This window comes from Dendropsophus ebraccatus, chromosome 9, assembly GCF_027789765.1.
Source record: "Dendropsophus ebraccatus isolate aDenEbr1 chromosome 9, aDenEbr1.pat, whole genome shotgun sequence".
Classification (NCBI taxonomy): domain Eukaryota; kingdom Metazoa; phylum Chordata; class Amphibia; order Anura; family Hylidae; genus Dendropsophus; species Dendropsophus ebraccatus.
The window spans coordinates 53,172,058-53,191,119 of NC_091462.1; the positions used below are offsets into that span (position 1 = coordinate 53,172,058).

At 43.8% G+C, this 19,062-nt stretch overlaps 1 protein-coding gene across 5 annotated transcripts in view; it reads left to right on the forward strand.

Moving 5' to 3' along the window:
• Positions 1 to 10,756, forward strand: part of KIAA2012 (KIAA2012 ortholog) — a 124,074-nt gene extending 113,318 nt beyond the window's left edge. For all 5 annotated transcript variants that reach the window (XM_069983293.1, XM_069983298.1, XM_069983295.1 and 2 more), the window contains exons 23-28: positions 195 to 333; positions 1,968 to 2,299; positions 4,861 to 5,063; positions 6,966 to 7,138; positions 8,321 to 8,540; positions 9,217 to 10,756. In XM_069983293.1, coding sequence (XP_069839394.1) covers positions 195 to 333; positions 1,968 to 2,299; positions 4,861 to 5,063; positions 6,966 to 7,138; positions 8,321 to 8,540; positions 9,217 to 9,376 — 1,227 coding nt within the window. In that variant the 3' untranslated portion in view covers positions 9,377 to 10,756. The remainder of the gene's footprint in view (positions 1 to 194; positions 334 to 1,967; positions 2,300 to 4,860; positions 5,064 to 6,965; positions 7,139 to 8,320; positions 8,541 to 9,216) is intronic.
• Positions 10,757 to 19,062: the final 8,306 nt, after the last annotated feature.

A 19,062-nucleotide genomic window follows, 5' to 3' on the forward strand; every position in this document is an offset into this window, starting at 1 on the left:
TAAACAACAATTTTATTAGATATGTTGAATGATGTAAGTGATACATATTTGAAATCAGGGTTTGTATCACTAGATTTGCTTCCCGCAGATAGGACATCATAAACTATTTCCTAATATTGAGTGGAATAGGAGATTATGAATGCAATATCCTCACTGCTCTTTACTACATACATGCTTTGAACATAATTCTACAGACTAAAGAAACAAAGGGGAAGGCAAAAAAGAAAGGCAAAAGTGAAAAGGCTAAAAAACCGGAGAAAGCTCAAGCTTCACCAGCCAAGAAAGTAAATCAGAAAGCTGGAGGAGAACAAGGAAAAGCCGCTTTTCTTGCTGGTAAGTGACCTATAGGATTTAGTGTAATCTTTTAAAAAAGTAATTAAGAATTCCATCCTTAGGCTATGGTCCCACGATGTAAGAAAAAGGGCAAATAACGGCCATTTTAGCTGTTATTTGTTTTAGACATTTCTGAGGGGCGAGGGGAGGAGGAACCTATCTGCTCTCCTGTCCATGCTCCCCTAATCTGTGTCTCTGCTGTCTTTTGCCACCTCCAGCCTGCTTAGCCAATTACTGACTGAGACAGGACAGCGTAGCAGCCAGTTATTGGCTGAGCAAGCTGTCTCTCTTGTCTGAAGGGTCACAGCCCTTCTGGCCGCTGTGCTGTCCCGTCTAAAGGCCCTATTCCACGGAACGGTTATCATCTGTATTCGGCCGATATCGGCCGCTACGGACAATAATCGTCCCGTGGAATAGAGTACAACGATCAGCTGACATCGTTCATGTCGGCTGATCGTTGCAGTCGCTTGTTTTTCAACATGTTGAAAAACAAGCGACTGATATAGCAGCGATCTGCTGCCGGCGCTCCGTTGAATAGGAGCATCGGCAGCAGACGCTGCTATATCCTATGGGCTGCCCGGACGATCAGCGATCCTCCGAGGAGCCTCCCTGCAGCTCCCCACCGCCCCTCCCGCACTCACCCGCTTGCTGCCGCCACGCTGAATAGCGGCGGCAGCGAGCGGGGAACGAGGAGCAAACAAGCGCTGAGAGCGCTCGTTTGCTCCTCTAAACGACCCGTGTAATAGGCCCTTAAGGGTATGTGCACACTGAGGAATTGAAGAGGAACATTTTCTGTTTGAAATTCTTTGCCAATTCAGCTCTGGCAGACTGCCCATTGACTTCTATAGGATTTCTCCAGCTGAATCCTCCCAAAGAGTTGACATGTCAATACTTTGGGGTGGAAAATGAATCCGCGGTAGCAAATTCTGCTCGAAAATTCTACTGTGTGAACAACTGAAAGGAAATCCCATTAAACACAATGGGACATTCCTCTATTCATATTTTACAGAATTTCCAGCGGAAATAATGGGCGGATTCTGCTTCAAATTCCTTGCCTTTTCCTCAGTGTGCACATTCCCTTAGTCAGTAGTGCTGAGAGGGCTCAAGGCCTCTGAAGACACCAGAGACACAGAAGAGGACACCAGGGGAGCACGGACAGGTAAGTATTGCACCAAAACTACACCAAATGTTCGTAAATTTTTGGCCTGGCAAACCAAATTTTTGAAAACTTTTCTCACCTCTAATTATGAACATTAATTACGGCTGTTGTTTTGCAACAAAGGACGTTATTTGCCCCTTTTTTACATTGTCAGAACATAGCCTTAACATGCCGTTTACAGAGAAGCCACAAAAGAATGGCTCCAAATATAGCAAGAGGTCCAAGATGTCAGGGGTGTCAGGGTACTTCCTGGACACTTGTGCTCCTCAGGAAAAAGGGATTAAGGGATATAAGTCATTATAAGTCATAAGTCATTAAGTGATATATCATTTATATGTGTAGTGTGATCTGTGTGAGAGTATCTGCAGCTGGCAGACTCCCTTGGCTGGTTTTCCATACATAGTGCTAGAACAGTTATCTGACACCTTTCTATGTTTTGTCTTCTATTCTGATGTGATCGCACTGTACTTTACAGGGCAGCCCAAAAATAAAAAAGAAGAAAGCAAAATCTCTTATCCAAAGAAAGATTTAGAGCAAGTGAAGGTGGAAGAAACCATTAATGAAACTCAGGACACAGCTGAAGAGATACAAGAAGAGGACAATGATACAGAGAGAGAAAGTGAAGATTCTTATGCAGTCATTGAATATCGTGAGAGAACCCCAACTCCAACACAGCCCAAAGACATTCCTTCCAAATCAGGAGTAACGCCCCAGACATCCAACCAGATCTCAGGGCAGGTGACTGCCACCCTTGAAGGCACAGGCCAAGCCAATGAAGATGATAATGACAATAGTGAAACGTCAGAGGTAAAAAAAAAAATGCTTTTAGATGAAATACCATTGTATACATTAGTCTAATTTTTATTATGTGAGCTTAGCTAAGCTGCTATTACTTTAGTGTACCTGTCGTTTCATTTTTTTGCAGGAATCAATGGACAGATTTTAAGAAATTTTGTAATTGGGTTTATTAGCCGAAAAATGCATTTTTATCATGAGAAAGCAGTTTAAACCTCTCCCCCCTGTCTTCATTGTTCTCTATTGAGAGGGGAGGGGTGGAGGGAGATGAGGCAGCTAAACAGGACAACAAAGAGTTAATTTACAGCTACATCTACATTGGGCTATCTTCTTTTAAAGTGACACTGTCACCCCCTTTTGTGCATTCTGACATCTCTACACAGGTGTAAAGGGTAAATTTAGTAGTTTTCATACCTTATTTTCTATCATATGTCATGGTGCTTGTTTAAGTAAAAAGTCATGTTTTATCAACTGCAGATTATGTTAAGTGGGTGGGGCCTCATGGCATTAGCACCACTTAGCCCCGCCCACAATGCCAACATTGCCCCACAATGCCAACAATGCCCCACCCCCTTGGCGGCCATTGGTGGGTCGACCTAGAGGGGGTGGGGCCTAGACCTTTAGGCCAGCCTGTTCCGATGGTTGGTGAGGGGCGGGGCCAACGGTGGCATTGAGGGCGGGGCTAAGTTGCACTAATGCCTCAAGGCCCCGCCCACTTAACATAATCTGCAGTTGATAAAAGATGATTTTTTTACTGGAACAAGCACCATGACGTATGATAGGAAATAAGGTATGAAAGCCGCTAAATTTACCCTTTACACCTGTGTAGAGATGTCAGAATGCACAAAGGGGGTGACAGTGTCACTTTAAGTCAGCACTGACCTCTGAATAGAGGTTTTCTCAAAGCTCCCGCTGTGTAATCCTTTGTTCTCTGCTCTATGCTGCCGACTAATTTCCCTTCTCCCCCCTCCCCTCTCCATAGAACAGACAGGGGCATGTCTGATGCAACAAGACCCAATTTCCTGATAATGAGCAGTGAATGAGAGAGAGGAGGGAGGGGGGGCCTGGGGAAAAGCTTTTTGAATGCAGATAATGGCATATTTGCCTAATAAAGCCAATTACAAAGTTTCTTAAAATTGCCTGGACTATTGATTTCTGCAAAAAATAAAAATAAAAAAAATATGACAGTAACCACTTTAAGTTGTTTATGCATAGCCCATATGGTTCATATCAACTGAACTCTGACACAAATTTAAACCTAGCCATAGAGTTTGATATCAGAAGCTTCAAATGCAAAATTAATTTAAATAGCTGGACAAAAACATAGTCAACACTATTTTTTGTCTAGTTAATATCAAGTGAATTGATAGACACCAGTCAAAAACCAAAGTCAATCGGGCTCCATTGGTGCAGCAGACTGACCAGCTCTCCTTACCCCTGCTAAACAGAATTTACCACAGAGGCCCCAAAAAGAGCATCTGATACAGATGTGAAGTAGAGATGAGCTAAACTGCCAAGGTTCGGGTTCGTATGAACCTGAACTCTCGGCTTCTGACTGCCTCTGTCTGCCCGCTCCGTGGAAAAGGTGGATACAGCCGGAGGACCGCCTGGAAAACTGGGATACAGCCATAGCCATAGGCTATATCCCAGTTTTCCAGGCCGTCCTCCGGCTGTATCCACCCTCTCCACTGAGCGGGCAGACAGAGGCAGTCAGAAGCCGAGAGTTCAGGTTCGTACAAACCCGAACCTCGGCAGGTTTGCTCGTCTCTAATGTGAACCTCACCTTAGAAACCAAACACATTGGTGGCCATTGGGCTATTTATCTACTTGCCTTGTTGGCACTAATCAGAGTCTGGTTGGCATGAACAATAAATGAAATAGTGTGAAGAACATATAATATTGGTGGATGTCATAGGTGCTTGATGAAAATATGAAAACAATTGCATAGTTATAAAACTTGTAACTTTAGTATAGGTATCGTCTTTGGTCTTAAAGTTGTATTTCACTCAAACATAACTTGATATGTTGCTGTCCATGGTGGGACTAACAATTCCTTCCATACTTGTTATTATCTATTCAGTCTCTTTCTCCCAGTTCTGAGCTGCTGCTTTCTGCTGAAGACACAAAAATCTGTGTGTAATCTTTTCTCTCTGTCTCCCCCTCCCTTCTGAGACAGCTGATGTAAATAAGTCCCTGGCAGGCTCTATCTGCAACATTGTAGCTTCATTGTAATGCTGGGAGGATTAATCATGGGGATATCATCAGCAACTTGACCCTCAAAATAACCCTCCCAGCATTACAAAGAAGCTACAATGTTGCAGATACAGCCTGCCAGAGAATTGTTTACATCAGCCATCTCAGAAGGGAGGGGGGAGGAGGGGGAGACAGAGAGAGGCTGAAACACAGATTTTTGTATCTTTAGCAGAAAGCAGCAGCTCAGAACTGGGGGAAGGAGACTGAATAGATAATAACAAGTATGGAAGGAATTGTTAGTCTCACCATGGACAGCAGCATATCAAAAGTTATGTTTGAGTGGAATACACCTTTAAATTATCATCTATCCTGTTGGTTAGGTCACTAGCAGTTCTGTCCGTCAGAGGAGGTCATCAAGAGCCCATGAGATCTCAGAGAAAGCAGAGAGGAGAAGACTTGAGGTAGAAAGGAAAAGAAGAGAGCGAGAGGACCAGTTACGACTAGAGAAGGAACAGCAGGAAAGACTGGACAGAATGAAGGATGAGCTTGAACAAGAGCAAAGGAGAAGAGCAGAGGAAATACGGTTAGTATAGTTTTTGTAGATCTCCACTTAGCACACAACTGGGAACCTTCCTCACCTAAAGTACCTATTGTATGGCTTTACATTTCCTTGGTAAAGCAGCAGTTTATGGCTTGTGATCATGGCAAGCTTAGAACTGTACAGTTAAGGACTATATTAAGGTCCCCATAGACTACCTGCCATTGTGGCGGGTTCGGCCATAAACCTAGCGTGTATGGGGTCATCCTGAACGATCAATGACAGATGATGTAGGGTAGGATGTAGGATGATGTAGCCGTGATGGAAACTCACGGGTGACCACTTCCACAGGACTGTGTGGAACGTCCCAGTCTGTGGAGAAAGGGTGGTTCGATACAACTGACAGCCGAACAATTGTTCAGACATAAGTTATTGAAAGAGTACGGTGGTCCTTGCACTCTATATGAATTTTTCTAAACCATTTTATGTACTGAAAAGGGGGGAAGAAAAAATAGCTCTCACATCACTTTCTGTTCCTTGAAGTCAGTGTTTTACTCCATCAAGGAGTTTTAGAAAATTGACTAGGGATTAGAGATGAGCGAACCGGGTTCGGGGTTCAAGTCGATCCGAACCCAAACTTTCGGCATTTGATTAGCAGTGGCTGCTGAACTTGGATAAAGCTCTAAGGTTGTCTGGAAAACATGGATACAGCCAATGACTATATCCATGATTTCCACATTGCCTTAGGGCTTTATCCAACTTCAGCAGCCACCGCTAATCAAATGCTGAAAGTTCGGGTCGACTCGAGCATGCTCGAGGTTCACTCATCTCTACTAGGGATATAGAGAATTAGTATCCTTTTGATCCAATTACAATAGTCCTCTAACTAGCCAGCGAACAACCTGCTACGTACTGACAAGGGGTAATAACCCTGAACAAGCAGATGGGTAATTTTCCTTATCAAGAGATATTTGGTTTGGCAGGAATGGCCTTTGGGTCTCCACACGTCTTTATGACCCTCTCCTTAAAGAGAATTAGTATCCCTTTAATCCCACTACATTGGGAACTACAATTCTTACTTTTCTTCTACTTTTGTACTCTTTTCTACACATTGTATGGTTTAAGTGTCACTATTATTTAAAAAGAAATGTCAAAGTCTAAGCTCTTCTTCATACTCATTCTAGTTACTATTGAGGGTTCCAACACCTATAACCCTACCAATCAAAACTTTTAACATGTATGTTATGTCATGTCATAAAGACAAGCACTGCAATGTTAGAGGGGAACTCCAGGTAGAGTTTAAAAAAATGAAACTTCTGCAGAAGCATATAGCATTACTTACCTATCTATCCCAGTTTTGAAACTACTAAAAATCCATTTGTTTTTGGGGTTTTGTTCTGTATTGTGTTTCTGTACTTCCTGGTTGAGCAGTTCCCAGAATGCAGTACTGGTTCCAAAATGCAATGCTTTCCCTCAGCCGTTCATCACAGTCCACAGTCCTTGCTGCACCTGTTTCTGACTGGTCAGAGATGGTGAACCACTCAGGGGATTGGGGGATCCAGCCAAGCCTCCTGTGACATCACACCCTGCCCCCTGTCTGCATCATCAGCCTGTCCTCAGCAAACACACACAATTTGAGACAGAAGCATGGAATCGTTGTGTCCTATGGTGGGAGAGCAGTGGGAGACAATGTGAATTGGCACAGAGGCCATTTTTCTTCACTTTCTGGATTTATATCAGCTACTAGTGTGGCAGAACCGCACAGATATGGTAATACATTGTATAGACACACCAATATAACTTTTAATGTACTTTTAAGAGAAAACAAATTTTCCTTATGTGGAGTTCCCCTTTTAGGACTTGCATATTCATACTATACATATAAAGCAGTCAATTGATAGGCATCAGCATTGATAACCATTAATCACTACATTGTTGTCCCCACAGTCTACGGAAAAACCAAGAGGAAGAAGAAAAGCAGCGCCAGGAACAGGAGAGGGTTCGCAAAATGCAGTTACAACAGCAAGCACTAGAAAGAGAACGCCAGCAGCAAGAGGAATACCGCCGTAAGCTGCAAGAAATCCAGCGAAGGAAACAGCAGGAGGAGTTGGAAAGAATAGGTAAGAAGAGAATGTAGTGTAGACTGTAAGTGTGTAAAGATACACAGACAGAATGAATATAATATATATGTAATATGTTTAAGTGACCACCATTTAGCAAACACTGCATAATTCAATCGTACAAATGAATGTATGAAAATGTGTACTGTAGCTTATCAGAGAAAATGCTTCTTTTTCTTCTTATGAAGCTCCTTTGCATTACCCTCTTTTAATACAGTGAAATTTAATACAGTGTTTTCTTTGAGGGAGGGATCAGGTTATATACTGCCCATACAATTCCATGGAGAGGGGAGGGGTGAAAAGGTAGTTTAGAGGGGGAGTAAGTTCAAGGAGCAGAAGCAGACATAAAGACAGCAAAGAGGCTACATAAAAGCCAACTTTGTAAGCCCCCCAGGGCTTGCTTCACATCTGTTTACTCCTGCTCTGTAATACCCTCCATGCTTCTGCTTCTTGGGGTATTTATAGAGACAAAGAAGAATATCCTCTGTGTGCAGTGTAATGGAGCCATAAAGGTTGGGCTTCACCCACTACCTCATGGACAACTGAAAGTTAGAGATGGAGACTCTGCAGGAAGAAAAACTGCTGAAAAGTGGCATATGTGAGTTATATAATAGCCATAAATAGTGCTACTCCACATCTATAAACAGTGATGTGTATAGTGAGCAGCTGCCCCCCCCCCCCGGGGATGTGTATAGTGTGCAGCTGACCCCCCAGCTATTCCTAAAACTTTACCTGAAATGACAGGTATACTTTTAGCAGCAGAAGTGGGGAATATTTTCCAGTTTTTTTTTTTTTTTTTTTTTTTAATTTAAGGAGCGCTTGCCTTGGGTATTGTACTTGCTTGATAGGTCTGACAGTGGTAAAAGAGTAGCCGAGGAGTAATTAATAGAGATGAGCGAACCGGGTTCGGGTCCATCCGAACCCAAACGATCGGAATTTGATTAGTGGCGGATGCTGAACTTGGATAAAGCTCTAAGGTTGTCTGGAAAACATGGATACAGCCAATGACTATATCCATGTTTTCCACATAGCCTTAAGGCTTTATCAAAGTTCAGCAGCCACCGCTAATCAAACGCCAAAAGTTCGGGTTCGGATGGACTCGAGCATGCTCCAGGTTCGCGCATCTCTAGTAATTAAATCTCTCCAACCAAGGACCCTAACATTATATTCCAATTTTGGCAGAGCTGGAGCGTCAGAGACAGAAAGAAGCAGAGCGTTTAGAAGCAGAAGAACGTATGCGACTTCTAGAAATGGCAGCGGAGGAGAGAGAGGAATACCTCAGAAAGAAGCGTGAAAGAGAGGAACAGGAGAGACGGGAAGCAGAAGAAAGGAGACTGAAGACAGAGGAAGAAGCTAGGGCTATAATGGAAGAAGCACAGAGACAAGCTCAACTGTTAGCCAAGTAAGTCTGTAAACATGGTGGACAATGATCCTGCTGCTTCTCAGGCCTCATAACTACAAACATTTCTAGAAAATGCAGGTCTCTAGATGATACTAATTTATGTGATTGAATACTTTGGGGGCAGATATAATTTTCTAAACATGCTAAACTCAATTTACACCATTACTACCCCCCAGCAGATTTATTGTGTTTTGGTTTCTGGTTTGAAACTCCACAATGCGCCAAGATTTGGCCAAAACAAAAAAAAAGTTGCAAACCAATAGGTGATATAAAAAAAGATGTGCCTGTTTTATCATGCACCTTGGCTCAAGTTCAGACTGCCAAACCCAACTGCCTACAGTGTCTAAATAAAAGACAGTATTACTATATTAAGTCAGATGTGCATTTGCCAAGGTTTAAAAGGCCAAGCGTGGGAACCACAAAGGCAGACCATGCAGCAACATGGGGGCCCTTGGAAAGGGCCCATTGCAGAGTGGTTGCATATTGCATATGGTTGATGACAAGCTTCAGACCCCCTCCCTGTACATAGTTACAAGTGTGTGCCAGGGTGTCAGCACCTGCTAATCCTACATCTATACAGAGTAGTGGTTATATGTTATTGAGTTTCTACAACTAGTGTGATTCAATAAGAATTGTATACGGTTATGGAAAACTAAAACAGTATTTATCTACACAGGCAAACAGCAGCTCTGGAGCAACAGCTGCAGTTTAATCGAGGACTTCTGAAGGAATCTGTTGGCATGGACCAGACCCAAGGCATCTCCAGACCCTGGGTTTTCTCTTATTTTGAGTTTCTGGAGCTACTTGGAATGCCTCTTCCTGTAGAAGGGGAGTAAGACACTGTTCACACACTGCAGAAAACTCTCCACAGTATCTGCATTGTAAATACACAGAAAAATACTTCTACATTTATTCATAATCAATGAAAACTGAAAAAATTAACCACAACTAGAGCATGACATACTTTTTTTTGCAAAGAAAAAAATCTCTATCACAATATGTAAATGGAGTCTGAAACTTGAGAACTGAATGAAAAATCTAAAAAGTGTTGATTAACTACAACGACAATGAGCATGGTTAATAGAAGACATACCCTACTGAAAGGAATTCTTCAAGCAAAACCTGTAATGTGCAGGGCCGGAGAAGTTGGAGTTAGACTGAGAAATCCCCCCCAAAAACACCAAAGATAGATTACCTGTGCCATGCACACCTTAGGCCCTGCACTAAGTACATCAGTGGCCAGATTGCCACTGTAAAGGTACATTCACATAGGCTGTGTGTAGCACTCCACTATGGCTTTCTCTGATGTCAGCATGGGGTGGCTGTCCCTGAAACCTTTTTTCATTTCAGTGGGCGCTTCAGGGGTTAACCATTACAGCTTTTTCATAAGGTTTCCCGCCTCCTCTTGAGGTCAATGGGGGCAAAGTTTTCTAAAGTGATGTTTTAGACACCAAAATTGAAGCACTTTTCGCATCAGACACCATGCAGGATTTTCCTGTGTGAATATACCCCAAGATGTCACTCTAAATGTCTTACCAAATGCACCCACATTCTTGTATTAGTAGTAAGTGGATTGTCAGGTCACCCAGCTAGCAAATCTAAGATGGTGTGCGGCAAGCCCCGGGGCAAGGATCCAATATGCAAAAGAGAAGAATGTCCAGCACCCAATTCTCGGATTAAAGAGCAGCTTCTTTATTAGAAAAATCTTTACATAACAATACAAAACAGTCTACGCGTTTCAGCGTCTTCCACACCTTGTTCACAACTGAGTACTCAAGTTGAGAACAAGGCGTGGAAGATGCTGAAATGTGTAGACTGTTTTGTATTCCTGTATGACCCTTATTTAGATAATATGGATGTCTCAGCTGTTGCATTTCCAATACAACTTTGCATTATCATTATAGATCCCTTCAAGTTTCTTTTAGGACTTGGTCTAGAATGAGAATGTACTTGCACTGTCTTACCCCAAATATGTACTTCCTTGTTGCCCTGCCACTGCAGTACCTAAAAGGGAATGTCAGCTGTGTTTGCCATTAAAGTCTTATTCCCACGTCCCACAATTACGGTCATTTTTTGCACTGATTTTGCATTGCATGGACATACCCGTACCGGTGAACTTAATGTGACCGTCTCTAAATTTGTAACATTACAATTTCATTGTATCTGGCTCGTTATGATAGACAGAGGGACCTTTTTTTTTATTTTTTAATTAAAAAAAGTTACCTGGGGTACCCCCTATTTAGTATAACCAAGATTCTTCATAGGATGAGAAAACCCATGTTCTTTACCCTACTAATACCAACCTGATGCTGCCCCAATGCCCATTAGTTCGGCAATTGACCGTATCTGTCTTTTCATGGCACCCCTGGTGGTTATGAGAGTTCATTTTAGCCTCTTTTTCAGGTAACAAGAAGCCTGCCATATTAATGGAAACGGTCAGACAGCAGCCATGCTGATGGAATCACAACCTCCACACGACCCATGTTGGCCCTTTTATTTTCAAATAGCAAAAAGGTGAAGTCATCCCAGGGAAGCACTTCATTATCTTATGGTGCGTTTACATAGAGATTTATCTGACAGATTCGTTAAGACAAAGCCAGGAACAGACTATAAACAGGAACAGGTCATAACGGAAAGATTGAGCTTTCTCCTCTTTTCAAATCCATTCCCGGGTTTGGCATCCAAAATCTGACAGATAAATCTGTCTGTGTAAACGCACCATTAGCAGTCGTCTCATCAGCCGGCTGCCTTTAAATTTAGAGCTTCTCCTTCCTAGGTGTTGGGAAAATCTGCATCCAGTGCTAGAGAACGTCTCCCAGTTTCTCCCAACAGAGCAAAGTAATGCCTGGGCCTCACCAGACAGGCCAAGAGGATGCCGGGGTTTCACCATCTGTAAGGGACATCCATGCAAAAATTAAAAATATTACTCAGTCTACCCTTCATTTGTCTCCTAATCTCTGGATAACATTACAATTGCTCCGACATGACTTACTGTATAAAAAAAAAAAGCTACATGTCACCTTTTTGTATGCATTATTGCCTTCAAGTTCAAACAAATTGTGCAGTCTCAAAAATATCCAAAAATCACACTATTTTACTGGAATTGCACTAACTGCTGTAAAATAGCGCCATTTTGACATGTATTAGCTGGTAAACAATTGCTCTATTGATTAGAGCACAGCCATATAATGCATTTCCTACAAAATAGTGCACTGTGGTAAAAAAAACAACTCCAGAACATATACAATACACTTAGATGCGCCATCCTCTGCTCTTCTGCACAATAAATCCTACAAAATAAAAGTATATGTTCTGGAGATGGTCCCAACAATCAATAGTAGACTACACTTAGTTCATTGACCTCAATGTGTCTGTTGCCAGAATGCCGTGGTATATGTCAGTATAACTTTTGGACAAGATCTTCCCATTAAATGAGAATGCAACTGCACACACACACACTATAATATATATATATATATATATATATATATATATATATATATATATATATATATATACACACATATACACATCCATATAATAAACTCAATTTACTATGTGGATGCATAAGACGCTAGGATGGCAGACAGTAGTATCTTAGTGTGTATGCTTGTAGCTTGCAGAAGACAGCTTCTTTGCCCGCCCAAGCTCTGTCAGGTTCATTTTTGTGTGTTACAGGCTTTTACCAATGCACTCCTATCCATGATCTATAGATGCCCTAAATTGCCCAGTTTGCAAAACAACCACCACCCCCAATGTCAGCCCCAGGACGGTGTGCAGTGCAATGGAATGGAATATCCGGCATCATGTATCACTGATACCAGGAGCTCCAAAACAATCTAAATCTTTACATGACTGTACTGACCCAGCTACGCAACTGTGTCAGTACAGCACTGCAAACATTTAAACTGTCTAGGAGCCCCCGGCACAGGGCTGGCTCTAGGTTTGCAGCAGGTCCTTGGGCAAAACAGAGCCTAAGCGGGTCCCTCATACATCTACTATCACTTGACTGACACACACACGCACACATTACTGACTCACACACGCAGCACTTACAGCTCAGTCTTCTCCCTCTTCCTCGCTGTTGGGCCGATCCCCACACTGTAGTATTGAGGGCCTGCGGGTCATGTGATCAGAACCTTCATCCCCCTTTCTCTGCAGGACGCTAACAGGTCCTGCTCTCTCTCTTTTCTGATGTTCAGCTGCTCACCCTGCCCTACAGTGATCAGGCTGAACATCAGAACACTTGACCCCTTCCCACTTTGGGCCTGTAGAGGCCCTGTGGGCCCCGGCAATTGCCCAAGTCAGCCCTGTGCTGACGCCGGCCCTTCCCCGGCATCAAAATGATACATGATGTCAGGAGTTCAGGTAATCTGTTGTGTTGCACACCATCCATATATACGGACTGTGCACAGAGTGTGGGAATAAGGCCTAAAGGGGTTGTCCAGCGAAAATCTTTTGCTATCAGAAAGTTATATAGATTTCTAATTTGTTTCTCTTAAAAAAAAAATCTCAGGTCTTCCCATACTTATTAGCTACTATATGTCATGCAGGCATTGCTCTTTGCTGACATCTCTGGCCGAGGCAGGAACTGTGCAGAGCAGGGAGGTTTTCTATGGGGATTCATAGAAAATGGAGACAGAGATCCTGTCTCAGCCAGAGATGTCAGCAGAGAGCACTGTGTCAGACTGAAAATAAAACAACATTTCCTGCAGGACATATAGTAGCTAATTAGTATAAGAAGACTTGAGATTGTTTAATAGGAGTAAAATACAAATCTATATAACTTTCTGATATCTGCTGATTTGAAAGAAAGATTTTCGCTGGATAACCCCTTTAAGGGCTGCACACAGCTGGATGGGCTGATGATGGTTGCCACACATATTTTCTCTTCTCTTGAGTGAAGGGTCAAGGAGATGGGGCCATGCTACTCAAGTGCCACAGCCTGGCAATCCTCCTCCCAGCCCTACTATGACTTACGAACTGATACCAGTAAGTCAGTGGCATATTAAACAAGTCAGATGATCAACCACATAAAAAGACGTATTAGTCTTACCGGTAAGACGGTTTCTCCGAAACCTTCACGACGGCACCACAGGAGTTAACTCTTGCCCTAGGGACAGGAAAAGCACACAGCGAGAGGTTAAAAGCCCCTCCCCTTCCCCTAGACACCAGTGCATTATAACCCAATTTTAGCACCACGTGAGTATCGTACATTAATACAACATACAATACAGGGGGGGGATGTTGGTGCCGTCGTGAAGGTTTCGGAGAAACAGTCTTACCGGTAAGACTAATACGTCTTTCTCTCCTCACCTTCACAACGGCACCACAAGAGTAATACCAACAAATTACCTTAGGGAGGGACCACAGCTTGTAGAACTTTCCTACCAAACGCAAGGTCTTCGTTGCGTTGTAGCTGTAGCCGGTAGTGTCTTGTGAAGGTATGTGGAGTAGACCAGGTGGCTGCTCTGCAGATCTGTTCAATAGATGCACATGCCTTCTCTGCCCATGTTGTTGCTATAGCCCTGGTGGAATGGGCTTTGACCAGCAATGGGGATGGTAAATTCTGAAGACTATAGGCTTCAATTATAGCGTTTTTTATCCAGCGGCCTAACACGCCCTTTGACACCTTTTTGCCCTTGTTTTTTCCTTGGAACTGAATAAAAAGTGATTGATCATTCCTCCAAGGTTCACATACTTTGAGGTAATGTAAGACTGCTCTTCTTACATCAAGGGAATGGAACTTTTGTTCCAGGTCAGTTTTTGGAGAAGAACAAAAGGAGGGAAGAACAACGTCTTGAGATCTGTGAAAAGACGTTACTACCTTTGGTAAGAAATTTGGATCTGTTTTTAAAATGATTCTGTCTTCCTGGATCAGGCAGTAGGGTTCTCTAATAGTAAATGCCTGCATCTCTCCTACTCGTCTTGCTGACACAATTGCTACAAGAAAAGCGACCTTGTATGATAGAAAGTTTAGGTCACACTCTGATAATGGCTCGAAGGGACGTTGAGTCAGACCTTCAAGTACAATGTTTAAGTCCCAGGGGGGGGAAGTAAATTTTTTATGGGAGGATTCTGTCTGACTGCACTCCTCATAAACCTTTTCACCCATCTGTTGTCAGCAATGTTGGAATCATAGATTGCCGATAGAGCAGAAATCTGCACCTTGAGGGTGGCTGGTTTTAAGTCTTTGTTTAGGCCTGCCTGAAGAAAATCCAGAATAAGTGGGATGTTGGGATCAGCAGAAAAGGGCGGTTTAGTCGGGCACCAGGAATTAAAGACTTTCCAAATCTTCAAATAGATTTTTGAGGTCACTGGTTTCCTGCTATTCTGGATGGTAGAAATTACTGTATCTGAAAGCCCCTTGCTTCTAAGCATCTCCCGTTCAGGATCCAAGCTGAAAGTTTTAGATTCGCAAGTCCTGGGTGGAGAAGTGGACCCTGATGTAGAAGGTCCGGATCTGACGGCAGAAGCAGAGGAGGTTCCAGGGCCATCTTCTTCAGTATCCCAAACCAGGCTCTTTTGGGCCAGAATGGGACTATTAATATTACTGTCACCTCTTCCTTTAGGATCTTTTGTAGTACCTTGGGTATTAGGGGAACAGGTGGAAACCCATAGGCCAGGTTGAATTTCCAGGGGTGAGCTAATGCGTCTATTCCTAATGGTTTCCCAATTGGTTGAAGGGAGAAGAAATTCTTTGTCTTCTTGTTCCTGTGGTTCGCAAAGAGGTCCACCTGTGGTGAGCCCACTCCTCCGTAATCATTTTGAAGACTGAATCCTTCAGGCTCCATTCCCCCGGCAATAGGACATGCCTGCTCAAATAATCTGCCTGGGAATTTTCTATTCCCCGGAGATGAGTAGCTGTAAGTGAGAGGAGGTTCTCTTCCGCCCACCTGAATATTTTGTCCGAGATATATCGGAGGGAGTTTTGTTTCGCGCTCCCTTGGTGTCTTAGGTGCGCAACCACTGTTATATTGTCCGAGAGGAAATGAAGATGAGATCTCTGCAAGGTATCTTTTGCCTGTTGCAAGGACATCCATACCGCAAGGAGTTCCCTGTAGTTGGATGATCTTCCGGCTGTTTCCTGAGACCAAGTGCCCTGGTGTAGAAAAGAGTCCACCTTCGCACCCCAACCTGACATGCTTGCGTCTGTAGTAAGAATCTTCTTTGGAACTGGGTTCCAATGAACACCCTTCCTCAGATTGACTGGGTCTAACCACCAGTTCAGAGACTGACGGACTGATAACGGAATCTTCATTATCTTGTCTAGTCCCCACTTCTGTTTGTTCCAAGATGAGAGAATTTGGAACTGCAGAGGTCTGGAGTGTGCCTGGCACCATGGTACTGCTGGAATGCATGCGGTCATTGACCCCAGAATTGACATGGCTTCCCTGATACGACATGCTCCCTTCCTGCGGAACAATTTTATCTTCTCCATGATGGCGACCTCTTTCTCTGATGGGAGAAAAGACATCTGTTTCTCTGAGTTTAGAAGAATTCCCAGGAAGATTTTTTCTGTACCTGGGTTGAGGTCTGATTTTTTGTCGTTCAGGAACCATCCCAGCGAGAGAAGGAGATTCCTAGTAAGAGATAGGTCCTCTAGAAGCTTTTGTGAAGAGTTTGCCACTAGAAGAAGATCGTCTAGGTAGGCAATCACGTTGATACCCTGCAGATGTAGATAGGAAATTATCTCGCTCATGATGCAGGTGAATATTCGTGGAGCTGACGAGATCCCGAAAGGAACGACACAGAACTGAAAGTGTTGTACCCTCCCGTCCATCTTGATGGCAAACCTTAGGTATTTTTGGGAGGATGGATGTATCGGGACATGGTAATACGCGTCTCTTAAGTCGATTGACGCCATCATGGCGCCTGTTGGGATTAGTGGAGTTGTACTCTTTATTGACTCCATCTTGAACCTCCTGTATCTCACATATTTGTTTACAGGTTTTAGGTTGATGATGAGTCTGTAGGTCCCATTGGCCTTGGAATCTAAAAATAGATTCGAGTAGTGTCCCCTCCCTAGTTGCTTCACTGGGACCGGGATCACTACATTGGAGCTTATCAAGTTCTTCACACTTTGAATAAGTTCCAACTGAAGGGATGGAGAGGATTGTTGGGAGATTCTGAACTTTTCGGGAGGAGATTGGATAAATTCTATCCTGTATCCCTCTCGGATTACATCTATAATCCATTGATTTTTTGTGATCTGTGTCCAAGACTCCCAAAACTTGGACAATCTCCCCCCGACTGGAGCTATGTCATTGTTTGTCCTTTCCATCAAAGGGCTTGAAAAAAATATTAGAATTCTTGCCCCCTTTGAAATAGCTCCAACGGCCTCTTTTTGATTTCACTTTATATTTGTCCTGATATTTAGGACGTTGAGTCTGCTCCTGTTTCTTTTGGGTTTTCTCCTCTGGGAGAGCCTTTTTCTTGTCGGATGATTTTTCTAGAAGCTTATCCAAGGCTGACCCAAAAACATATTTACCCTCAAAGGGTAATCCACAAAGTTTGGATTTAGAGATATTATCTCCCTTCCAATCTTTCAGCCATAAGGCCCTTCGGGACGAGTTAATTAGGGCTCCATCTTTTGCCGCGACCCGTATAGCCTCAGCTGAGGCATCTGCTAAGAAACCAATGGCATCTTTTAGGAGAGGAAGGGAGTCAATAATTTTGTCTCTTGAGGTATTGCTCCTCAGATGTTCTTCTAATTGATTGACCCAGACATGCGATGCTCTGGCCACACAGGTAGCGGCTATATTGTTTTTGATTGAAAAAGTCACTGTCTCCCATGACTTTTCTCAATAAGCTCTCTGCCTTTCGATCCGAAGGATCGCAAAGTTGTGTGGAGTCCTCAAATGAAATAATAGTCTTTTTTGAGACTTTCGCCACCTGGGCGTCCACCAGAGGGACCTCCCATTCCTCAGAATCAAAGGGAAGACATCGCCTGATATCTGAGGGAACTGACATCCTCTTCTCAGGTTTTTTCCATTCATCTGAAATTAGTTCTTTTATGGTTTTATGAATGGGAAAACCTAATTTCTTCTTTGCTTTAAGACCCGCAAATAATTGATCTGCGGCAGAGATCTCCTCCTCCTTATCCTCGATACTTAACACAGTTCTGACTGCTTTTAGTAAAGGGGAAATCCGTTCAGAAGGAAAGAAATACTTCTTCCTTGATTCCTGGGTGTCCGAAGCCTCGGATCTAACCCCAGAATCAGAAACCTGTCCTGATTCCACTTCAGATATTGAGGAGGAAGAGGGAGACCTGTGTCTTTTAGATGTAATAGAAGACACTGAGGATCCCGAACATCCTGGAACCACCAATGCAGGAGAGATTTCAACCGGGGGAGCAGGAGGATCAACCCGCGGAGGAGGGAGAGGATTTATTATTGGTTCTGGAGCAGGAGCTATAGCCATCGGCTGAGCGACTGGATTAGAACCTTTGATCTCATCTTTTATCATTTGCCTTATATCAGACAGAAAAGATGATCTATCCTCTTTTATAAATTCATTTATGCAAGATGTGCAGATGTTCCGTTTAAATGATGATGGTAATCTAGTGTTGCAATTAAGACATCTCCTTGCAGGTGGGGGAGGAGGTCTGGATTTCTCCTTCTCTTTCTGAGTGGCTTCTTTCTCCTAGACATGAACAGAGTACTTTAGAATCATGGCAGGAGAATGAGGAAGCCCCACACCTAGTGAACCAGCAGGTGGGCACCCAGAGAGAGAGGGTTGATATAGGTGGAAAATACAATTGCACCACAACCCCCCAGTGTAGCATGAAATGGCACACTTACCGCCGCTGGCGGGTGCGAAGGCATGTCTGCAGATGATGCCGCTGAATCCATCTTGAAAGCAGACCTCAGGACGGGCGACCCGCAGAGAGAAGCCTGTCTTTTAAATGCACCGCCCGGCGTTTCTGTCGGCGGCCGGAGCATCCGCTTCCGGCATGTGACGTCAGCGCGCCACGTTACGTCACGTAGGGACGCACGTCGGACTCCGTGCCCCACTTCCGGCGGAACTAGCCGTAACCGGAAGTAGGCCGCGGCGAACGCTGAGAAGGCCGCACGCTTACCGGAGCCCGACCTGGACGAGTCGCAGCCGGGGAGAGCTGAAGACCGTGGCCCCGCAATCCCCGCTCGTCCTGTCACCGGAGGATGGCACGCGAGCGGGCCTCCCCCTACCCCCACCAGCTGCCTCCAGGGAAGGAAGGGGATAAACCCGATCGATCCCTCTGGTAAGGGGAAATTTTTTCTTCAAGGGGATCTCCTCACCTTCCGACGGATCCCCCACACCTCTCGTGCCTGCCCTTCAGGGACAGGAAAAGCACTGGTGTCTAGGGGAAGGGGAGGGGCTTTTAACCTCTCGCTGTGTGCTTTTCCAGTCCCTAGGGCAAGAGTTAACTCCTGTGGTGCCGTCGTGAAGGTGAGGAGAGAAAATATTTTTCTAATGTTAATCAATCTGGCATAGGTTACATGTGCAGGCAGGACACTATAACCCAGTTATGTTAACAAGA